At 41.3% G+C, this 23,163-nt stretch overlaps 1 protein-coding gene across 10 annotated transcripts in view; it reads left to right on the forward strand.

Moving 5' to 3' along the window:
- arfgef1 (ADP-ribosylation factor guanine nucleotide-exchange factor 1 (brefeldin A-inhibited)) overlaps positions 1 to 23,163 on the forward strand; it is a 54,602-nt gene that overhangs the window by 23,878 nt on the left and 7,561 nt on the right. Inside the window, exons 3-30 of one of the 10 annotated variants that reach the window (XM_036000478.1) lie at positions 1,843 to 1,999; positions 2,188 to 2,334; positions 3,594 to 3,773; positions 4,239 to 4,292; positions 6,218 to 6,593; positions 7,222 to 7,344; positions 8,553 to 8,800; positions 9,327 to 9,460; positions 11,417 to 11,485; positions 11,646 to 11,880; positions 12,982 to 13,081; positions 13,369 to 13,508; positions 13,645 to 13,753; positions 14,741 to 14,749; positions 15,776 to 15,977; positions 16,073 to 16,184; positions 17,467 to 17,672; positions 17,808 to 17,892; positions 18,033 to 18,198; positions 18,678 to 18,829; positions 18,922 to 19,050; positions 19,147 to 19,305; positions 19,859 to 20,003; positions 20,173 to 20,263; positions 20,447 to 20,487; positions 20,641 to 20,810; positions 21,414 to 21,565; positions 22,898 to 23,070. In XM_036000478.1, coding sequence (XP_035856371.1) covers positions 1,843 to 1,999; positions 2,188 to 2,334; positions 3,594 to 3,773; positions 4,239 to 4,292; positions 6,218 to 6,593; positions 7,222 to 7,344; positions 8,553 to 8,800; positions 9,327 to 9,460; positions 11,417 to 11,485; positions 11,646 to 11,880; positions 12,982 to 13,081; positions 13,369 to 13,508; positions 13,645 to 13,753; positions 14,741 to 14,749; positions 15,776 to 15,977; positions 16,073 to 16,184; positions 17,467 to 17,672; positions 17,808 to 17,892; positions 18,033 to 18,198; positions 18,678 to 18,829; positions 18,922 to 19,050; positions 19,147 to 19,305; positions 19,859 to 20,003; positions 20,173 to 20,263; positions 20,447 to 20,487; positions 20,641 to 20,810; positions 21,414 to 21,565; positions 22,898 to 23,070 — 4,064 coding nt within the window. The remainder of the gene's footprint in view (positions 1 to 1,842; positions 2,000 to 2,187; positions 2,335 to 3,593; positions 3,774 to 4,238; positions 4,293 to 6,217; positions 6,594 to 7,221; positions 7,345 to 8,552; positions 8,801 to 9,326; positions 9,461 to 11,416; positions 11,486 to 11,645; positions 11,881 to 12,981; positions 13,082 to 13,368; positions 13,509 to 13,644; positions 13,754 to 14,740; positions 14,750 to 15,775; positions 15,978 to 16,072; positions 16,185 to 17,466; positions 17,673 to 17,807; positions 17,893 to 18,032; positions 18,199 to 18,677; positions 18,830 to 18,921; positions 19,051 to 19,146; positions 19,306 to 19,858; positions 20,004 to 20,172; positions 20,264 to 20,446; positions 20,488 to 20,640; positions 20,811 to 21,413; positions 21,566 to 22,897; positions 23,071 to 23,163) is intronic. The other 9 variants (XM_036000482.1, XM_036000483.1, XM_031281930.2 and 6 more) reach the window with 9 other exon arrangements.

Consider the following 23,163-nt stretch of genomic DNA (forward strand, 5'->3'; position numbering starts at 1 on the left):
CGTATCTGTCTGCTAACAATGAAGCTACAGCCAGCAGGCGGGTAGCATACCGTAGTTTACCACAAAGACTGGAAAGATTAAGATCAAGATTAGGACTGCAACTGACGATTATTTTCATTGTCGATTAATCTGTAGATTATTGTCTTGATAAATTGATTAGTTGTTTGGTCTATAAAATGTCTGAAAATGGTGAAAGATTTCGAACAGTGTTTCCCAAAGCACAAGATGACGTCCTCAAAAGTCTTGTTTTGTCCACAACTCAAAGATATCAGTTTACTGTCCCAGAAGAGTGAAGAAACTAGAGAATATTTACATTTAAAAAGCTGGAATCAGAAAACTTTGACTTTTTTTTCTTAAAAAATGACTCAAACCGATTAATCAATTATCAAAACAGTTAATTAATTTATCAGTTAATTTAATATTGACAACTAATCGATTCTTTTTTGCAGCTCTAATCAAGATATTGATATTATATTGATCTGTTGTCCGTTCCCTGACAAAATAAAAGCCACTAATCTTCAAATGCAGCACCCCACAATGGCACCAGGGAGTCGTAGATATAGACCTTGCTGTCTGACTAAAACCCAGTTAATGGCCATATTATATTTTACAAGCAGGCTAAGTGTGACGTTAGGCAGATTATAAGGGAGAGAGCAGGCCAGCTGACATTAAGCAGGGAAACCAGGGATAAGCCAGAGGAGAAGAGCTCCCTGCAGACACACAACACAACAGCCGAGAGAGATGGAGACTGGGTCAGACCATGCTGAATAGCCAGTGGAGTGGATGCTCTTTGCTGAATTACAGCTCCACTTTATTCTTGTTGTCCAGAAGGCTCTCTAAGAGATTCTTTTTTTTTTTTTTTTTTTATAATTCTATGCATATATTTGTGCTGTGACTTGCCCTCTCAATAATTTTTGGTACTCGATGCATTACTCTTTTGTTTTCCGATATTTCTTGTGATAATTTTGTTTTTGTTCCCTTGCTTTACTAAGCTCTCCACTCTTCCTCTATTCTTCTGTTTCGCTCTGTGATCTCTTGATCCCGCTCTAATTCCTTTAAATTCATGCTACTCAATGTCTGTTTCCTCTTTTGTTTCCAAATAGCTCTGTTTATAATATTTTCTCCCTGTCCTTAACAAGGCACTTCCTCTCCACTCCATCCTTCCTCTCTTCTTCTGTTTCTCTCCGTGATTGTGCCCTGCTATACTCTGTGAGGTTGTCCCTCTAAAAAAAGCTGAAGTCATCCTTTTTCATTGCCAGGACATAAACAATGCAACCCCTCCCTTCTTTAGCTGTCTCCCTCCCTTTCTCTGTTCTTCTCTCATTCCAGTGGAGTCTGGGTGTGGTGGTTGTGCTTGGGGATGCTATAGACACATAGCTGCTGAAAAGCAATGGTCCATATTTTATTTCTGTGTCTCTGGTCTTTAAAAATTCAGAAAGAAATCAATGTATCGTTTGATTTAAGGCCAGGAGATGCTCTGTCAGCATGAACACATGGCAAAGCCTGAATAACAAACCTCTGGGATTAGTCCCCCCCCCCCTCCCCTCAAGTGAAAAATTTGAAGCAGTCAGGCACTACATTAAACTCAGTGTAATAAAGATTTTGTTACTCTGCATTTTCCCAGAGGTACAGGATGTTGGAGGTTGTTGTCTACAGTGAAGCATGCCATTCTTTGTTTGCACTCACTTTTAGTTAGTAGTGTCTGGATGTCAAGAGGAGTGTGTCAGGCAGATTTTTTAACCCTGCTTCTTTTCTAGAGACTCCAGTTGACAGACTGGACCGTGTGATCTCTGTTTATCTCACAGTCTCCATCTCTTTTTTTTCTGTATTGTTCCTTCCTAGTCCGCCCAGTGGAGACGGCAAATCGGGTTCCAGCACTTTACCGCCAATCAAATCAAAGACCAACTTCATTGAAGCTGACAAGTACTTCTTGCCGTTTGAGCTGGCATGTCAGTCCAAATGTCCCCGCATCGTCATCACCTCGCTCGACTGTTTACAGGTCAGTGGCAGGAAACGTTGGACTGCAGAGCCCCAAATGTTTGTCCTGAGATCTTATGCCTACCTCGACCAAGTCATGTCAAGCGACAACAACAAAAAATAAAACATTTAAGTATTTTTAATAGGGTCATTGTGCATAAAGTGTCATGACACGCCTTCCCAATGTTAGCATATGTTTGTGCCTCGTAGAAGCTGATAGCGTACGGCCACCTGACGGGCAGCGCCCCGGACAGCACGGCTCCGGGCAAGAAGCTCATCGACCGGATCATCGAGACCATCTGCGCCTGTTTCCAAGGGCCGCAGACTGATGAGGGCGTGCAACTACAGATTATTAAGGTGTGCTGCTGTCCACCTCCTATGAAACACCTTTGATATGAAGTCAGTTTTATTGATATTAAATTAAATTCATTAACAACAATATTAGTGGCTGCATTTTAAGACAAACATTGTTTCAGCTTATGAATAAGAATTATGTCCCCTATATGTCATTTGAAAGACTAATTTAGTTGGTGTGTAATTATGTTACAAATGCGATAATTTACTGGGAGACAAGCCGTAACTAGGCAATTAAAATGTGGAGTGGAGATTGTAGTACACTGCAGACATTTTGCCTATCCTCCACACACACCCACACCAAATAAAAAGTGTAATTATATTTGTAGTATTTGTATTTTAGTATTCATGACCTGTATAAAGGTCACTGAGTAAAGTGTCCCATCCTATGACCTGGCCTGAGAAAATGCATACACAAAAATATCCTTTTGATTCCTCTAGATGGATTTTTTTGGTTGGTTTGTTTTGTCGTCACTGCTGGAGAATGACAGTGAGTTGGAAAAGGTTGCCACCAAGGTAGAAGAAGCACTCACAGTTTGCAAAAGCTGCCCGAATAATATATTTTAGATTTTATTTAGTGTTGAATGGCTGTTCATCATCATAGCTTGATTGCAGATCATAGGCATTGTTGGCTGGAAGCTTCAAATCCCCCATAAACCCATGAAATGTGTTCATCAATTTCATCATCCGTGAGATAGGAATTGTAATACTGCTGCAATGTTTACAATTTAAAAACATGCAAGCCATCATAGTTTTTTTTTTTTTTTTTTTTTTTTTTAAGTTCCTATTTTGCTTTTATTTTGTAGCTAAATGTGTTGCTGGATTTGTATCCCGTAAGCACTTGGTATGAATGACTGATGATGTTTCTTGTGGTCTTTTGTGGTGCTGCACTGTGGTGGAAAAAAGTCCTCTGATCTGATCTATCTGTTAGTGATTCACACTTGCATGAAAGTGTTAACCAGGTCCCAAGCAGGTAAAATACCAGCAGGATTTGGCAAAAGATTCAGGACTGTTTTTAAATGTGACACTGATGTATAAAATGTCCAGCGCATTTATGGAGTGAAGCACATGTATATAAAAAGGCCGAGACATATTGACATCAGCTGGCCCAAGTCAACCAGTTAAAGGATTTTCTGCACTGACTGTCAAAGTATTTCCTTGTACAAGATAAATACTTTTTTTACCACAGCTATCTGTTTGAAGGCTCATCTCAACCTGCCTCTGCCACTTTGACACCTCATGTCTTCCCTCCTTTCCTCCAGGCTCTGTTAACAGCTGTGACCTCCCAGCACATAGAAATCCACGAGGGCACTGTGCTGCAGGCCGTCCGCACGTGTTACAACATCTACCTGGCCAGCAAGAACCTCATCAACCAGACCACAGCCAAGGCCACGCTCACACAGATGCTCAACGTCATCTTCGCGCGCATGGAGAATCAAGCAGTATGTCCCACCGTCTGGAAACATTCACTTATAACACATAATCCTGTTTATGTAGAAAGACACACACAAGTGAGAGAGAGAGGGTAACTCCTCCCTTGAGTCATTATCTGATGGAATTTGACACTAACAAAAGCCAATGTAGCAAATTGTAAGACTCAGAAATCTACGAGGTTGCAGTTAATAATTCTGCAACAAATTAGAAGTATACAAAACAGTTGTGGCATGGGGTCAGATCGGATTGTAATATACTGAAAGACATATTCTGTGGGAAAGCTTTAAGCTTGATGGTTTACCCGGACCACCTTTTCCTGATTTCATTAAAGTCTACTGTTTGCTTTGTGTCCAGAGGGACATTTTAGGTGTTGCCTTCAAAACAAAAGCTTGCTCTAATGTCATCTTTTTCTTTTTGAATGACACTTTTTCCCCTCCTCACCTGCCTCCCTTCCCTTCCTTTTGGACACATAGCTTACAAATCACAAGCTATCTTGGTCTCTGGCCTCCAGAAAGCGTGACCGCCAGGTAAAGCGTGCAGGATTGCCGTGACTTGCCTGATCAGAACTCTCAAACTCTTCTCTGTGTGTCTGTGTTTGCGCTTTTTTCTCCTCCATCCATTCATGTTACTCATCCGTTCTCTTCCTTTGCTCCTACACTGCACAGGAGCAGGTATGCTGTGTACTTTTTTCCCACCATATGCTTGCCGTGGCTTTTTTGTTGACTTGCCTACACATGATCTCGTTTTCCTGCACCAATTTACATCACATTCACACCTGAGCGTGGGTAAATGTTTTATCGCAGGTCAGCTACGCCCATCTCATTCCTGACAGCAGCTTTTTGTTATGTTTTCTTTCTCCAAAGGCCTAACACAGTTCTTTTAGAACAATGAGCGACTGGTATTGAGTCAGACACAGACGGAGAATTATAAAGAAGCAGTCAGGGGTAGAGATAGAGAGACAAGGCAGACTTTGAGGCAGAGGCCTATTGTTGTGTTGTCACTGCTTGTGTAGTGTTGTGCTGCTGCACAGGGAGATCCACTCTGTTTGTGTGTAGATGTATCCTCCTGACTGCAGCTCAGCATGGTATGATCACACACACGCACGCTAACTCACACAGACTCAGCCTTCACTATCCGACTGAGGTGGCATTTAAATAATGAGCTTAGTTTGTTTTCGCTGCCTCGCCTGTCCCCTCCAGCCGAGGTGCGTCGTCTGGTCTTGTTACAGTTGCTCACATTCAATACTAATTGTTTCATTCAGAATGCTGTGTCATGGAATTAAGATGAGACCCACTACTGACATCTCCAGTGTCCCTGCACTTGGCAGATTTATACTGTTAATTACAGTTATTTATTGAAAAGCTAGTCGGCTGTAGATAGAAGGATCGCAATCTGTCACCACTGTTTTGTAAATGTGTCATGTATTTCCATCTGTAACCCATACCTCTATTTAGTTACTGTGCTTTTTCTCTTTGAGTCACTCAAGTCTATAATTCGTTTTCTTTTCTTTTTTACCATTTATGCCCAACAAATCTACAAATGCACTTGGATTGAAAATGCACCATGGGCTGCTGTTAATTTAGCTTGGCTGAGAGAACCTCCACTGCTTGTGATTGTTTGCTCTCTCTTTTGGAACTTGTACCGGTGTTTGCCATGAAATAGTGACGTGTGTAACATGTGCATATAATAAAGTACTTTTTCCCTCTGAGATCAGCAGTAGAGATAGTTTAACTTTTCTCAAAAGCAAACTTTACCTCTGCCATGAAGCAATCTATTATCTAAGATAACACAATATTCACTAACATCACATTCTTTTGGCCACAACCGTGTGCAAATGTCTTATGACCCACTTTTAGCTCATGGCCTACCAAGCTAAAGCATAGCAACACTTTCCAGTGCTCCATATCAGAAGCAGTGGTAACACATGTCAGCCATGACGCATCAGGCAGAACATGGCTGTATGAGCCATTTTCCATCAGAAATATCTTCTGCCACCAGCCGTCTAAAAAAGACCCAGTTCACACCAGCCAGCATGAATCGATTCCACAAAGTTTGTCTCATCGCTGTTTTAGTAGCATGTCCTACTTCTCAGTGAGTGCGTATTCATACACATTTCCATAAGAACACACATCTAATGTATGCTGACTCTAGATGTTAAAAGATATTTTACAATAATCTAAGAAGTGTTGTCTTTGCTCTCTGCTTTGACATCTGGAAGTGTTGTGGCTCTGCTTTGGGTTCAGTGAGCCCTCAGGGAATCTAGACAGGTTGTTCAAACTTGTAATTTCTGTTATGAGTTCGTTTACATATTATTAACCTGTACCTTTTCTGTGTGTGCCTATGTGTGTGTTGCATGTGCCTGCTTGATGAATGCTTTTGTTGTTTCTTTATGTGTACTGTCTGTGTATGTGTGTTTTTGTTTTTATTGTTTTGTGTGTGCGTGCGCGTGCAGCTGCAGGAAGCAAAGCAGCTGGAGAGAGAGCGGCACCGGCAGCACTCCCCGGTTACCCAGCAAAGTGAGCCAGACTCCCCCCAGCTCCAGGCTCACATCCACCCGCCGGCCAAGAGTCTGTCCCAGGAGGCCAATGGGCCCGTCACCCCTCCAACTCCCAGCATCACCATCCCATCCACCCCGTCCACCCCCTCGACACCCGCCCCAGAAGGCAGCAGCAGGTCTGTGTCTGGGGAGCAGGAGGAGCAGAGGGAGCAAGAGGAGCAGGGAGAGCAGGGGCCTGTCTACGAGAGCCCAGATCCTGAAAATGGTTCTGATTTCTGTGTGGCTGAAAATGAACAGACTGAGGCAGATCAAGCCACAGCAGCAGCACAGAGTAAGGCTGCGCTCAAGGATTCATTTTATTGTCCTGTATTTTTATATTCTGTATCCTGATTTTCCGTAATTATTTTCCTTTGGTCTACCAACAGACAAAGACAAAAGACTATAATGACCGAAATGACTTGACCCTCCACATCTTACAGTATCTTCTTCCCCAATATCTTGTTTTAACAAGTTAAAAATGTAATAATCAGAAGCAAAGTAATGACCAATGCCATTTAATTGTGATTTTAAAGTAATTAGGGCTCCATACACACACTTGATTAACAGCCACAGCCACTGTTTAGGATCACATATTATTACTTTTTAAATTTTAAATTTTAATTAAAATGTAATTCAATTTTTAATTTAACTTTTTGGGGGGCTTTTTTAATGGATAGGACAGCTGTAAATAGGAAAGGGGGGAGAGACTACAACCGCTCATTCACTGTGAGAGCTGGTGTAGAGTATGAAGAGTTGGATTAAAAATGTGTGTCATCAATGACATTGTAGATTTATGGATGCTGTCCCAGAAAGCACTATGCTTATAGCAGAAAGGATGTGTTGATTGCTTTCTGCACCTGTTTAGTCAACGAAGAAGGTGTGTTTTCTTAAACCGTGTGTGTGTGTGTGTGTGTGTTCAGATGCAGCAGCCCAGCAGCATCCACAGGCAGGTGAGGAGGACGAGGGGACCCCAAACTATGAGGAGAAAGCTCAGGAAATCGTCCAGAGTATTCTGCAGGAGGTGGTCAATACTGTTGCAGGAGGTGAGATGTGTTCTGTAATGTATGGAGTAAAAAATATATATGAAATAATAAAATTCAAAGGCAGTGGCTTATTATTCCCTGAGTGTCTTAAAATAATATCTTAATTTATAAGTACATTTCTATTGTTAATGTTGTAGGAGTCATTTAACTATTTTCGAAGGAAATAAAAGCACACAGACCAAAGAACGGATCACTTGTTCAACCCACCTTAGAGTAACTATCAAGTGGGAGTGTTTGTCATGGTGCATTAGCAGCTCAATGAACAGCAAGTTCAAGTACTTAAGCCACAACTACTCCCTTTGCTCTTTATCCCGGGCAGCTCTAATGAGCTCCCATTTCAGTTTGCTCACCCTTTGTTTGCTATAGCAAAAAAGTTTTTTTGAATTCCGACTGAATACCTGTGCCATTTTGTACCTGCTTCTTGTGAATATGAGAATTTTTTATGTAAAACTGACCCTTGTAAATTTAGTGATCTAGCAAAATGCAGTTCAGCTGTGGAATCAACCACACATTTAATTTATCTTTCTATTATTTGCACATTCCTTTCTTAAATACGTAATTAATAAGGAAAAGAGGTGCTCTTTACGGGTTATACAAGCTGCACCTCATCCGTGCTTCCAGGCTGGTGCCCCCGTTAAATAGATAACAAGCACATTTTTGGGTACTGAAAGGAGATGCAAAAGTCTCTAAACCCCGCTCTGCTAAGAAATAGTTCCTGGGAAACTACACTATAATTTTAGGTCATGTCAAGTTCCCTGAAGTTCCATTTGATGCTGACAAAAAGAAGGCAAAGCTCTCACAAGTTAAAAGAAGCCTTTATTTTTTTATGGCTGCAAAAAAAAAAGCTTCATTAACTTGTACACACAAAAGAGTGGTGCTTTGGCTTCCATTTTCAAAAACAATTTTACCCTTGAGCAGCAATTTTACAAACACTTTAATGGTCGGGAGAAACATTGAGGAGAAATGCACTCCAGTATCCTTTTTTAACCTAAAATGCTGTTGAACATGCTGTTTACTAATGTGCCGCTTGCATTTTCTTTTTTTTGTTTCAAGTGTACATCATACAACTCCAGATTAAGATGTGACGGTTTATTGTTGCCTTGCCAGTCATGTTGTTTCAGGGTGTTTTAAGTATCTTCATATTGAGACTAGAGATCAATGTGTCAGCCCTGTCAATCCAACTCCTCCCTGCTCTGTCATCACCATAGGGCACTGCTTGGACCCCACGAACCTCTGCTCTGACACCAAAGAGTCTGGCGGCGATGGCGAGCCAGCAGAGTCGGAGCCGACTGAAGCGCCGACAGAGGGCACCCAGAGCTCCCTCGAGGACGAGGGCACCCTAGGTAGCGACAGCGAGCACGTCCATGCCAACGGCATTCCTGGCACGCCTATTTCTGCCAGCTTCACCCCCTCGCTGCCTGATGACAGACTGTCTCTCTCGTCCAATGACACTCAGGTAAAGGACGGGCCAGAGTTATTACATATCTGCTGGTTTAAATCAAATTAAGTGAAAAACAAAGTACACAGCAAATCATTTATTTTATGCGTTTCATATATAATATGTGTTATGATTCTTGGCTGGAGTTCATCCCCATTTTCAAAAATATGTAATTCTTGTTTATGATGTAACATTTTGGCCCTGCTGAATAGCTGTACTGGCTGAGAGTCAGGATAATGAACAACATGATTTAATCAAAAGACAAAATAATGAAAAAGACTTGCACTGTTAGGACTACTAAATCCAGTTTCCTTAATTAAGCTGACTGAATACATTTTCTGGAATGTCTTATGTAATCGCCCTTCTTTCCAGCTGTATATGAAGTCCCCAATCATTGTCGATTGCACTCCTCAGTGATCAAGGTTTGACCAATCTAATAGACCTGGAGGCTTTTAATCATACACTTTGTATGTGTAGTAGGAGATTCAGTAAAAGAAGATGTTGCTAACTGCACACTGGTTTTACTGTTTTTGTTTCTCTGTAGGAGTCAGGAGCAGCGCCGGGCCAGCCGCCAGGTGCAAAGTTCTCCCACATCCTCCAGAAAGATGCCTTTCTTGTCTTTCGCTCACTCTGCAAGCTGTCAATGAAACCGCTGTCAGATGGACCACCTGATCCCAAGTAAGAATTCATTCCATGTAGTGTGCAACAATGGGTTATCAGTATTATTTGCTTTATCATTTTTGTGTATAAGTTCAGCCAAGTGAAAGAATTATTGTGCACAAAAAGTCAGAGATATATACTTTAACACAATTGAGTAATTATGATCAGAAGGTGTAGAAACAGGCTGTAGTCTGACTAAGAGATAACCTCAGTGACATACATTGTTCTTTGTCATTTAGATATTTTCCAGCTTTTGCTCCTAAGCACACCAAAAGTGGAAGGTCGTGTTTTATTCTGAAAATCTCACTGTTTGTTAAATGGCTCTATTGCCTCAGTTATGGTTCTGTCTGAGTGTGTTGGGTATAAGAATAGACGTGAGTCATGGTTTAAAATGAGGATGGCTCAAGTGATCACGGTAGTGTTTTGATAAATGGTGATGAAGGAGACAATGAGGCATCGCTCAGCATTTTCTAAATCACTTCCTGGTTTCATGAATCCCTTTAACGGTTTCCCTTTTTCAAAGCACCAGAAAGGGGAACATTAATTAGATTTTGCCATCATTCATTATTACTTCTGACGCTCTGGTTTTGCCAAATTGGCCCATCCTGATAGCAGTTGCTTTTGTGAAACATGATTTCCTGCATCTGGTTTCTGTGTATAACTCAATTTACACAGTGCCTTTGGGGTGACTAATATTTGTTTACTTTTGTATTTATCTAATCTTTTCAGTTCTTGAATAGTGTTGGAAAATGAATGTTGTGTGTGTGTGTGTGTGTGTCGGATGAAGGCCACGTCAATTACCTTAGCACTGATTTGCCATGTCACTGCCAGATAGAAACCGTTTACCCTTCTAACAAGGCTGCTCTGATGTTTCACTCTCTGTCACGCGCACACACACATACAGCACAGCACACAGATGGAAAAGCTGCATTGTTATTACCTTAACTATCAGAAAGTACTTTGCATCTTCATGGTGGACCAGGGGGTACACATCTGGTCTCAAGAGGGATTATTATATGCCTGTTATGGGACATCTATGATGATTTACGGTATAGGTACAAGTACAACACAACGCTGTCCCCCAAACAAGTGTAGAAGTCGTAAATGTATTAAATATGGATAAATCATCTTGACCAGGGCCACATTGGACATTTGTCAAATCTGACATTATTCTCTCTGTGTAATCCTTATCGCACTCTGTTTAGTTAAGTCATTGTGGTTCAAAAAATACTTTCAAAATGAAATGACATGAAGTGTAGTTTGATTGATCTCACACAACAGTGTCATCTCTCCTGTTCTGTAGAATTATGCGTAATGTAGTTTTTTATGCAACACTTTGGATTTAGATTTATTTCTGCATCCTGTTACCATTAATAAATGTATAAATGACAATAATATACATATTTTACTTTTAATCATAAACATAAGACATATATTACTAATAATTATTTTTTTCTTTTGTTTTGCTCTGTAGACAATTTAACACAAGAATGCATGTGTACGTTTTGACAGAAGTGGCCTTTTTAGCGAAAAAAGTCCATGTTTTTAGGCACTTGCAGAAGCAGTAGAGACATTTTGTTGTGCCACATAAATCCTACTTTCTCTGCTCGCCAGAGATGGAAGACATTGCAGAGAAGCAGCCAATCTCAGCATATAAAGTAGCTGAAAGTATGTTTTTTTTTTAAGTCCAGTTCTTCTGTCCTGCTGCAGCAGAAAAACACAGAGGAGCTTTGATTTAGTTGCCTTAGCATTTCTTTGATGGCTGTTGAAGATTTTAACTCTCAGATTGAGAAATACAGTATTGTGTGGTCTCAGTGTGCATTACGCTGCTGTTTCTTTGAGGTGTAACTTTTCAAGGACAGATAATTTTCCTATAAGTACTTGGTTTTAGCAAGACTTCTTTGTTTTTCCCGCGATGAATGTATTGTACGTCTGAAATGTTAATGCTCATCCGATTGGACAATGTGTTCTCAGAGTCTTGAACAGATGGCTGGAAAAAAGATACAGACAAGGACCTGCACTTTATGCACAAAAATACACACAGTCAGTCTTTTCCCTCTTATTGAAATATTCAGACTGATCTCATGATAATACCAGTACTGTGTCTTATCCTTATTTTCCCCTGACTATACACGAATAGTCCCATGGAAAGAGTGCCTGAACTTCCTCCTCTGATTCCCCCCCCCCTCCCCCACTACCTCAGGTCCCATGAGCTGCGATCGAAGGTCTTGTCCCTCCAGCTGCTCCTGTCCATCCTGCAGAACGCCGGGCCCATCTTCAAGACCAACGAGATGTTCATCAATGCCATCAAGCAGTACCTGTGTGTGGCCCTGTCCAAGAATGGTGTCTCCTCCGTGCCTGAGGTCTTCGAACTCTCACTCTCCATTTTCCTCACTCTGCTCTCCCACTTCAAGACGCACCTCAAGATGCAAATCGAGGTAACATATTCACTGCAGCGTCTTGTGCTTGTCAAGAAAATTTCAGGTTTCGTTGACAGCTTCTCACACTGAAATTGTAAGGGTAAAGAAAATAACAATTTCTCTGCTGACAGCCTGAGTAGACCTTAATGCGATGATCATAAAACACTACATTTTGCATAGTTTTTCAGTCTTAACACCTGATGTAGTTTTTCAACAACTTCTATCCTACTCAAACTTTAACTCAACACTTACTGCAGCTGCTTTCAGTAACCACAGCTTTTAAAGTGTTGCAATAAACGCTGTCCACATTTCCAAAACACACACACACTTGCTTTCTGACAACTGTTACCTGCTGCTCGTGTTCATCAGCAGTTTGCTCTTCATGTGTTCAGTTTTTTTTTCTTTTAATTTTGATATATATATATATATATATATATATATATATATATATATATATATATATATATATATACACACAGGATAAAACCTGATGATCCAGTTGGCTAGTTACATTTGCTATATTTATATATCCACCCACCACAATGGGAAGCAACAGTTTCACACCTTCTCTGACAGCTGGGCCTGGCAGTGTTTCTAGGAAATTAACGACAAAAGTGGAAGTATTGCAAAAAATATTAATCACAACAGATTGCAAAATTGTTCCTATAAACATCAGTTTCTACCTATGTGTACTCCTTTCAACACACGTTACAGGTTAATATTCACCTGCTTTACTATAATTAAATGAAATATACATTGTGGTTCTTTTCACAGTCTTCTTTCCCTGTTGTTGAAGAACACCACACACAGCATACTCTGACACTGACAGTCTGACTCCATTTCTCAATGCAGCTGGCAGCTGACACAAATGATGTATGGGAGATGTGGTTTCTCACAGAGTACTGTAACATTCTTCCACCTCGGTGCAATTGAGAGTCGCTCCATGACCTCCTTTCTGCTGCCCACAGTTTATCGTTGTGTTTTAGTTGGCCCAAGGTTGATGACCACCTGCTGTATTTGCTGTCTACTGAGAGAAACTCATGTGGGCTCCTGGAGAATGCTGTGTGTTGTGTTGCAGGCAGTTGATGTTTTTTTTCCCCCTCTCCTGACTGTCCGCAGGTGTTCTTCAAGGAGATTTTCCTGTACATTCTTGAGACGTCCACAAGCTCCTACGACCACAAGTGGATGGTCATACAAACCCTCACTAGAATATGCGCAGGTTTTCATTTTAATCCATTTTATTGATTGTTTTGTCTAATTTGATAATGAGGCAGTAATGGAGGCTTCTGGTACATAATACCTGAAGTTTACAAAATAGGTGTCAGCTAAATGTGTTTAATCACATCATCATTTTTTTAAAGGTTTCAATTAATTTAATTTAATTTAATTTAGCCTATAATTAACCTTTAATTATTTATGCTTGCTTCAGACTCCATAAAAAGCTGTGTACACAGCCTGTATTTGTTTCACAGATTGTCACTGACAAACTCCATCTGTTTTTCTCAGATGCCCAGAGTGTGGTGGACATCTACGTGAACTATGATTGTGACTTGAATGCTGCTAACATATTTGAGCGGTTGGTCAATGACCTCTCGAAAATTGCGCAGGGTCGCGGAGGCCATGAGCTTGGCACAACAACCCTACAGGTGATGTTTCTTCTCTTTTTTTTTTTTTTTAAATGTGTTTTGCTTTATTTGGTATTTTTGTTTTATAAAGGTTCAATATTTATTATGTTTTTACAGTTATTTATAATACTGTAATTATTTTTGTATCCCTTTTTAGGAGCTGACCCTGAGAAAGAAAGGCCTTGAATGTCTAGTGTCCATCCTGAAATGTATGGTAGAATGGAGTAAAGACCAATATGTCAACCCCAACTCCCAGACCAGCCTAGGTAAGACACGCTGAACATGAATATAATTTATCAATCAATAAGAATATTACCTTTCTGTTTGATTCTACACACTAAATATCTAGTATTAAGACACAAATGTGGCATAAATCATGTTTGTATTTTAGTCTAGGTCAGTGAAAGAGAAATTAAACACATAATTATCACATCACTAGTTTGGAAGGACTAATTAAACTCCAATTGGAAATCTCTGTATTCCATATTATTATATCGAGACGTGATCAGAAGTGGTTTGAATTTACGTTCACAGCTTAATTACAGATGGTACATGCTAGAATTGTTTGTGTGCCTGCAATGTTACACTTTGTTGGCTTTGCCCATAAAAACCCAGATTGTTGTTTTTCCTCAATGGTCTGTGGAGAAGGGTTAGGGAAGGTGTATGTCAGAGATGAGACTTCCAAGGCTATAACTAAACTTTTCCTCTGATCAGCCCGTTTTATTGGCAACAGTTTATCCTCAAGGTTAACTGGGGTAAGTGATAAAGCTTAGTCTAAAACAGAGCAATACCTGCAGCCGAGCCGCTGTGAAACGCCCGTCTACAACATACAGAGCAAATCCTGTGTATGAGACCGGCCCCTGGGTCTTCTGCACACCGGAGGATTTCTGTTGTTTTCCAAAGAAAATTAAGGAGCAAGTGCAACTTTGTCAAAGGACTGGAAAAGATATCCCACAAGCCACTGGAACTATCCACATGTCAGCTTCGGGCCAAGCTGTCAAGACTAACCAGCAGAGGCAGTTAAACTTAGTACAAGTCATTAGTAATATAGCAGGAGCTCACGGGTCAGAATTTAAACTTTGAATGTTAAATCCGCCCTGCTGGCTGTTAGGGATTTCAGACGAAGGACTATTTCCTACCGTGTACAGTCAAAGTGCAATAATATTTTTGAAATGTGTAATGCATTCCAGCACAATATATCACATTTTAATTGTACCTTGTTGTGTCATTCCCCTTTTTGTACATCTTCAAAGCAAGAGCAGGTAATGGTAGAACAGTACAGAGCTTTTGCTAGAATGTGTTGCTGTGATAAGAATTGGTTGTTTTCAGCCTGCTGTGTCTGTAGCTTTGGATGATCTTGTACTAGTCCAGCCTTCAATAACCTGTCGTTTGTAGGGTTTTCCGTTACCCACTCATGCCCCATAGATTGTAACCAGAACCATGAATGGATTCATTAAAGTAACGGTAGAAACACTTTTTTCTGAACTCGATGGGTAAAAATCATGCTGGTTAATCTCATGAATATGTAATGAACACATAACCAGTACACATCTTAAACTTTCAGTTCATTTTCCCTCCTCCCTCTGTATTCCTCCGTCTTTTTCTCTCTATGATGTACGCCTAAGAATGGGGAGCACACTGCCAGCTCACATTACTGTGACACTGTCCTGAATGTTTTAAAGAGTTTCCAATGGGTAATCAGACACCTGGCCCTAGCACAGGGTTACAGGGTCAACCCGCTCCAGCAGCAGCAGCCGATCCCCTGCACCCGTCTCGGCTGGCTTTAAAAAAAAAAAAAAAAAAAACACCATCTCTTGGCCTCTAAATTCTTTCTGCTTCCTCTTTGACTGCCTGGAGCTTTTTAGATAACCCACCTTTTATAATATCCTCCCCACATACCATACCTTGCACCTGCTCAGCGTGAGTAAGTGTGTGTTTTCTGGAGTTTGTTAGGCTGTGATCTTGTGTGCATGTGAGTAACACCAGTGTGCATACCCTCCCTACCAACAACAATCATTAAGATGGGCTTAGGGTCATTTTGTTCTCTGTGTTGCAGTTTCCCCTTTCAATTACTGAAGTCTCTCTCCCACAGTAGAAGAATTAAGTTAGCTCATTTTTTAAGACTCCAGGCTGGCTTTGTGTCAGCAAAAGAGTTTCAGTTAAAAACTATCACCTTTGTGATGGTTCCAGGATGTTCCTTCTTACAGTAACAATATAAATACTTGGTTTATTTCCATTCGTCTATAACCCCTTTTGGATTATCTTATGTCGTGTTTTTTGCTCTTCAGGCCAGGAGAAACCATCAGAACAGGAGAGCACAGAGACCAAGGCCCCAGAGACAATAAACCGCTATGGGAGCATTAACTCTCTGGACTCCACAGCCTCATCTGGCATCGGCAGCTACAGCACCCAGATGTCCGGTACCGACAACCCTGAACAGTTTGAGGTCCTCAAACAGCAAAAGGAGATCATCGAGCAAGGCATTGACCTGTACGTTCCACTACGTACACTTCCATATTGCATTTTATCCTTACTGTGATGCTGCATCGGCTACAGTATGTTCTCTGTGTTTGGATTCTACACAGGTTCAACAAGAAACCAAAGAGAGGAATCCAGTACCTTCAAGAGCAGGGCATGCTGGGTACAACCCCAGAGGATCTTGCTCAGTTTTTGCACCAAGAAGAGAGGCTTGATTCGGTAACAAGTCACTTTGTTTTCATTCAGTTTCTCAGCTAAAGCCAAGCGCAGACTACAAGACCTTCAAAATCATAGACATGAGGGCACACAAACTGATCTCAGACGAGGTGTGCTGATTACAAGATTATTCCACTTGAGTCAAACGATCACAATATTTATCAAAAACGTGAGAAGTCACTGTTGGTTAAATTGCGCCAGTTTTTGAGGTGCACATGTTATGGATTCTACCCCAAAAACTGTTGTATGTTTCAAACAGGAGGTATAAAAACAGCACAGATGAAGGAAAAAACAGGTTCTTAGAAAGAATTACAGAAAATGTGATTGTACAAGCAAACGGAGGGCAGGGAGTTGTGTTTTTTGTTGTGATAAACCTGATTTTAAACATAACACACAAATTTGAACACACAAATAATGTTGTAGGGCGCCTGTGTAGCTCACCTGCCTCCCTCTCTCTCTCCCTTCATGTCTTCAGCTGTCCTATACAAATAAAGGCCTAAAATGCCCAAAAAATAATCTTAAAATGATTCAGTATTCCAGTAAAACATAATTCATATCAACGTCATCACCAGCCTCAGCCTTTGTGCTGACTTGATGCCTTTGTCTCAGAGCTGAGAAATATGTCTGGGACAGGCAAATCAAGGAAAAGTCTTATAGTCTCTACTATCCTATGGACAATAGACAGCTCTAAATGCTTGTCAAATAAACAAATAGCCTCAGCAAACTGCACTTTCTCCCTTGTGCATCAGCCAGCTAAACCACACAGAAGCCACACAATAATCTAATCCCAGCCTTGGACAGCCTCGAGGGTGTCCATGCACAGCGATAATCAGCATTAAAGTGTTCATAACATTTGGTTAGAAACAAGGGCCCTTGGATGCAGTGGCACAACAGCAGCATTAAACAGAGTGGATAACCATGAAAGTCCATCATGTATTTATCTAATCCACGCTGACTGGATAGACCTGCTGTTAGAGTAGTGCTTCTTATTAATGGAAAGTGTAAGTGGTGAAAGGCAGAAAAATAAGTTGCTCTTTTACAGTGTTGAAGTACATTTTCTTTGTCTGTTTTCCCTCTTATGACGTGAGAAATGTTATGTGAAGAGCAACTTATTGCAATTCTAGTGAGAGTGTTGAGCTCTCACTCTGTTCAAACCAAATTCAAAACATGGGGGTGTAACAGCACAGCCTTTCTGTTCTTTTGGCAGGATTTTCTGTCTTGTTCTAATTTGTATTTTACATTGCAGTATGTTAAAATAAGACTGCCCTAACTTTTGCTCTCCTAGACTCAAGTGGGAGAATTCCTCGGGGATAATGACCGTTTCAATAAAGAGGTGATGTACGCCTACGTGGATCAAATGGATTTCCAGGGCAAAGACTTTGTTTCTGCACTAAGGATGTTCCTGGAGGGCTTTCGGCTCCCCGGAGAGGCCCAGAAGATTGACCGGCTCATGGAGAAATTTGCAGCGAGATATCTTGAATGCAATCAGGGGTGAGTTTACTTCTCTGGCCGGAAAATCCTCACTATGGAAGTAGCTGAATTTGATTTAACATGACCCACATACAAGATATGCTATTAAAATGCATTGTGTCTTTCCTTCCCCTCCTCTTCCCTTCAATTTTCCAGGCAAACCCTCTTTGCCAGTGCTGACACAGCATACGTCCTTGCCTACTCGATCATTATGTTGACAACAGACCTTCACAGTCCACAGGTAAGCACTCCACCTCAGGGAGGCGGCAGCCTTTGGGAATGCCTTTTGACAGCAGTCATTCCCTCAGATATCATTGCAACCTAAATCACTGGGACTGCATGTGCAGCTTTTGACCCATATTCTTGTTGTCGCCCGCAAAGGTGAAGAATAAAATGACAAAAGAGCAATACATTAAGATGAACCGCGGCATCAACGACAGCAAAGACCTACCTGAGGAATATCTCTCAGCCATCTACGACGAGATTGCGGGAAAAAAGATTGCCATGAAGGAGACGAAAGAGATCACCATAAAATCCAACAAGCACAGTGAGTCTTGCTGCTATGGGATGTCTCAAAGGGATAATAAATACTAAGACTAAGATTCCAGTTATTATCAAGAGCCGATTACCTGATGTCTTTGTTGCTGTAGTGGTTTTGAGATGAGACACACAGAGCAAAGAAATCACAAATACTCATTCAGTGGAAGACTTGTATGCAATGCTGGAACTCTTTTTGAAACAATACAAATATTAATAATAATATTAACCCTAACAGACAGTACGTTGACTTGTTCATATTTACCATCAATTGTTCTATGAAAAACACTTAAATCAGTCGCTTAAAATGTTAATAGGCTAAAGAGGCCTATTTTAACTTTTTGTCTCTCGATAGTTCAGCCTCCTTTTAGACACTTTGCAGAGCTTGTTAGATAAAAGCTGCAGTGTTGTCCTTGCGGAGTTTGTTGGGTGTGTATGAGACTGTGAGTATTCTGTGTGTTCATGTCGCTGTTGTTTATTCCCGCTTAGGTGTGGCTAGCGAGAAGCAGAGGCGTCTGCTGTACAACGTGGAGATGGAGCAGATGGCCAAGACGGCCAAAGCTCTGATGGAGGCCGTCAGCCACGTGCAGGCTCCCTTCACCAGCGCCACACATCTGGAGCACGTCAGGCCCATGTTCAAGGTAGCAGACAGAGACACACGCACACACATCTATGTGGGACATACGCAGTTTCACACAAAAATGATACACGTCGTCCCTCTGTTGTTCCGCAGCTGGCATGGACACCGTTCCTGGCAGCTTTCAGCGTGGGTCTACAGGATTGCGATGACACCGAGGTGGCTTCACTGTGTCTGGAAGGCATCCGTTTTGCCATCAGGATAGCATGCATCTTCTGCATACAGGTACTGTAGTCTTAACTGGAGGATTAGTGTCTGACTGGTTCTTATACTGTACCTTGCAGTATTTTGACACACTACCTTTTCATTTTTTTGTCTCAGTTGGAGAGGGATGCGTATGTGCAGGCCTTGGCGAGGTTCACCCTGCTGACCGCCAGCTCTGGCATCTCAGAAATGAAGCAGAAGAACATTGACACCATTAAGACCCTCATCACTGTGGCCCACACCGATGGCAACTACCTGGGCAACTCCTGGCACGAGGTATGCTACATAATCTCTAGTATCTCACCTCACCATTCCTTTCTTTCTCCTTTCCTGATTCAAGCAATGAGTCACAATAGGCCTCAATTCCAAATGGGAAATGTATATTGTTGTTTTTCTTAACAGTTTAGAGTTGTTTCTATGCACAACATGAAACAAGGTTATTACATTAAAAAGATGTCTAAACATTGTATTAAAAACAAAATAGAGTAACATTTTAGTAAATACAGTTTATTCTGTTTAACCTTGTTGCTCAAGCAGTACAGGTTTTAAACAACATATAAAATAGAAGCTGACCCAATGAAAATGATTGGTTTGACTTCAAATCATAATGTTAGTGCATTTATTTAACCATTATGCAGTAATAGCTGTTTGTTGGGCAGCCAGTTGGACTTTGTTATTGGATCTTTCTGACATCTCCCTCTTTCCTCCCAATACACATATCTCCTGGTCCCCCCTTCTTCCATTCTGTCCCAGTCCTCCCAGTGTAAATTTTTGTTACTTTCTCTATGCATTTGTTTCTCTAAATATGTCCTGTCTTGTCTCTTCTCAGATCATGAAGTGCATCAGTCAGCTGGAGCTGGCTCAGCTGATCGGTACAGGGGTGAAGGCACGCTACATCTCAGGGACGGTGCGCAGCAAAGATGGCTTCATTACAACTACGAAGGAGCAGAGCAACGACGAGTACCTGGGTCTAGGTCAGCACCAACTGATAAATACATATTGCAAAGCAAGTCCAATGTCCCAGACTATTCCTGTGTTTTTCAGTAGACCTATACTTTTAATAAAACGTAAAAACGACAAGCTAAAACAAGCTCATTAATGGTATTTGTTTTTAGATGTAATCATCTGTGCTTTGCTCTGTAGTTGGAGGGACCGTGGACCGTAAGCAGATTGCCAGCATTCAGGAGTCCATCGGAGAGACCAGCTCTCAGAGTGTGGTGGTGGCTGTGGACAGGTACTGTAGTCACCCTGAACTGAAAAGAAAATCCGGAAAACTCTATTTTTCATATAATTCTATGTTTTGAGCAAACATCTTTTTTGCGTCAGACATCATCCTCTTATGGTATTGGCAGAAATGCAAATCTGTCCATGCAGTGTGGCTTTTAAATAATAATTGTCACGTATTTTTCTACTTTAGGATATTCACCGGTTCTACCAGACTGGATGGTAACGCAATAGGTGAGTCTAGCTGATCTAGCTACTTTATATACTGCTATTCCTATTGCTCCAAGGACAGGTACATTCAAACTATTTTTGATCGCCATGAGTCACTTTGCCCGTACAAAGCACTCTTGCTTTGCTCATTGCCAACATCTTCTATCTATTCCTCAGTTGATTTTGTGCGCTGGCTGTGTGCTGTGTCCATGGATGAGCTGGCCTCGCCCACACACCCACGCATGTTCAGCTTGCAAAAAATAGTCGAGATCTCCTACTACAACATGGGTCGCATCAGGCTGCAGTGGTCCCGGATCTGGGAGGTTATCGGAGACCACTTCAACAAGGTGGGTGAGGATTGGTTACGCCAGGGATGGAAATCGTGAAACGGAAGCACATTTTTTAGACATGGATAGATAAAGTATAGTTCTGTTGTATAGAAAGAAACTCAAAATGGTGTCACTGATAATCTACATGGCCCAAAATAATGAGGTTAAACTATAGATAGAGGACTGTTTACTTTCCTCTATCTAGGAAATAGATAGAGGACTGTTTACTTTCTCTCCTACCTACTGTTTTACACAAGGCTGATTTCAGTCACTGATAAACACAAAGTGTTGCCAGAAAAGCTTTCTGCTAGTTTGTTGTTCAAGGACACATCTCTCAATGAGTAGCTGCAAACTGGGTTTAGCATTTTTTTTTTAAATCAAATCCTCAAAATAGTCATTTATCATGTTGGAGAGTAGATTTTAAGATTATTTTTTTCCTGCTGGAGGGTGAACTGTTTCTTTTGTGCATCAACAGTAAATGTTTGTTGATCATTTGCAAGTCTTACTGAAGGAACTGTTGGAAAGCTGCACTTTACTTACATTTAAGAAAATGGTTTAAAATATGAAATGTAAAAAACAGAACAGCGTGATGTTACTGAATTATGTTTTATCTCTGTGCAGGTTGGCTGTAACACCAATGAAGATGTGGCAATTTTCGCAGTGGACTCTCTCAGGCAACTGTCCATGAAATTTTTGGAGAAGGGGGAGCTGGCAAACTTCAGATTCCAGAAAGACTTTCTGAGGCCCTTTGAGCACATCATGAAGAAGAACAGGTAAAGTAGTACATGCATATTCTGTATACAATAGATAGATAGATAGATATTTTATTGTCATTGTGCTCAGAGTACAATGAATATCTGTTCAGCAGATCTTTCAGTAGTGTGCATAAAAAAATTGAATAAATAGAACAAAGTTAAGTAAACAGTGGCTACAGCTCTTGGAAAGAAGCTGTTTTTCAGCGGATTTGTTTTGCATTTTATTGCTCTGTACCTTCTCCCGGAGGGGAGGGGAGAGAACAGGCAGTGTCCAGAGTGGGATGGGTCCTTTATTATACTGCTGGGTTTCTTTTTCAGTCGGCCAGTGTAGATGTGGAGTGAGTGCTTATGTTGCTCCTCCCGTGTAAATCTGTAATGCCGGTAGGTGCAAACACAAGGCCTGTGCTGTGGCTTTGAGTATTTCCTATTTCTGGGTTTCTCACATGGCTGCAGACTCACACTCCCCTCCTCCCCTCAACCTCTGTAGCAGCTCTCTGTGTCGTCTGATATTCATTCTCTTTCTTTCTGTCTCTTTCTTCCTCCGTCTCTACTCTCTCTCTGTCTTTCTTGTAGCAGTGAGTAAGCATACTGTTCACTCAGAGAAAAAGCAGCAAGCAAACATTTCGCTTGACCCATTTCAATCCGTTTTCATTACCCTTTCAGTGAATTCATGTGAAAAGCCTTTTTATTCCCTGCTTGGTCCGAATCAGTCTTGAATAGATTTTGAACAGCTATCAGCTATAAGTGAGTTTGATTTTGCTGTTGTAATTGCATGTGTGCAAAAGGCAAGCTGTTTTACTGCAGCGCACTTTTTATTCATGTGAAAGAGTAGCAGTGTAAGTATAAATCCACCCACAGATTGAACAGGCTGAGAGCTTCAACAGAGAGGAGATGGCAGGCAGCCATGTAAACCCTGCAGCGCAGTGTGTCCATTAGACTCACTTATGCTGCCCTTCTCTGTGATGGTGTGTGTGTGCATTGTAAGCAGCGGCAGAGCTCTTCTCTCATTCATAACTACTGAGCAATTGGGAAAGCTCTTCACTATGGCAACAGTTGATGTAAAAACCTGTCGTGCTAAGACTAGCCAGTGCTGGATTAGTGATGCTGCCTGAAAATGGGATATCAACAGCTTTTAAAGATAATTGACATTAATGAAGAGATGAATTTCCTTCTTTTTAATTGATTGACTCTTATGCGCCCCCCCCCACCCGACTCTTTCTTGGCCTCTTTCTTATGCTTCTTCATCTGCTGCTCCCCTTCTATCTACTCCTCTTCCTCAACTCTTTTCCTCCCTGTCCTTCTTCCAATCCCTTCTTCCTCTACTCTTCTTACCCGCTATTTCCTGTCCAGGTCTCCCACCATCAGAGACATGGTGGTGCGCTGTATAGCCCAGATGGTTAACTCCCAGGCGGCGAACATCCGCTCTGGCTGGAAGAACATCTTCTCTGTCTTCCACCTGGCTGCTTCTGACCAGGACGAGAGCATTGTAGAGCTGGCCTTCCAGACCACCGGTCATATCGTCAGTGAGTCCAGCACACACACACACACACACACACACAGACACCTGAGAAAGATGTCATACCTACAATGACAACCTTCCTAATTAAAAAACTTTT

Source organism: Sander lucioperca, chromosome 1 (assembly GCF_008315115.2).
Source record: "Sander lucioperca isolate FBNREF2018 chromosome 1, SLUC_FBN_1.2, whole genome shotgun sequence".
NCBI classification, from domain to species: domain Eukaryota; kingdom Metazoa; phylum Chordata; class Actinopteri; order Perciformes; family Percidae; genus Sander; species Sander lucioperca.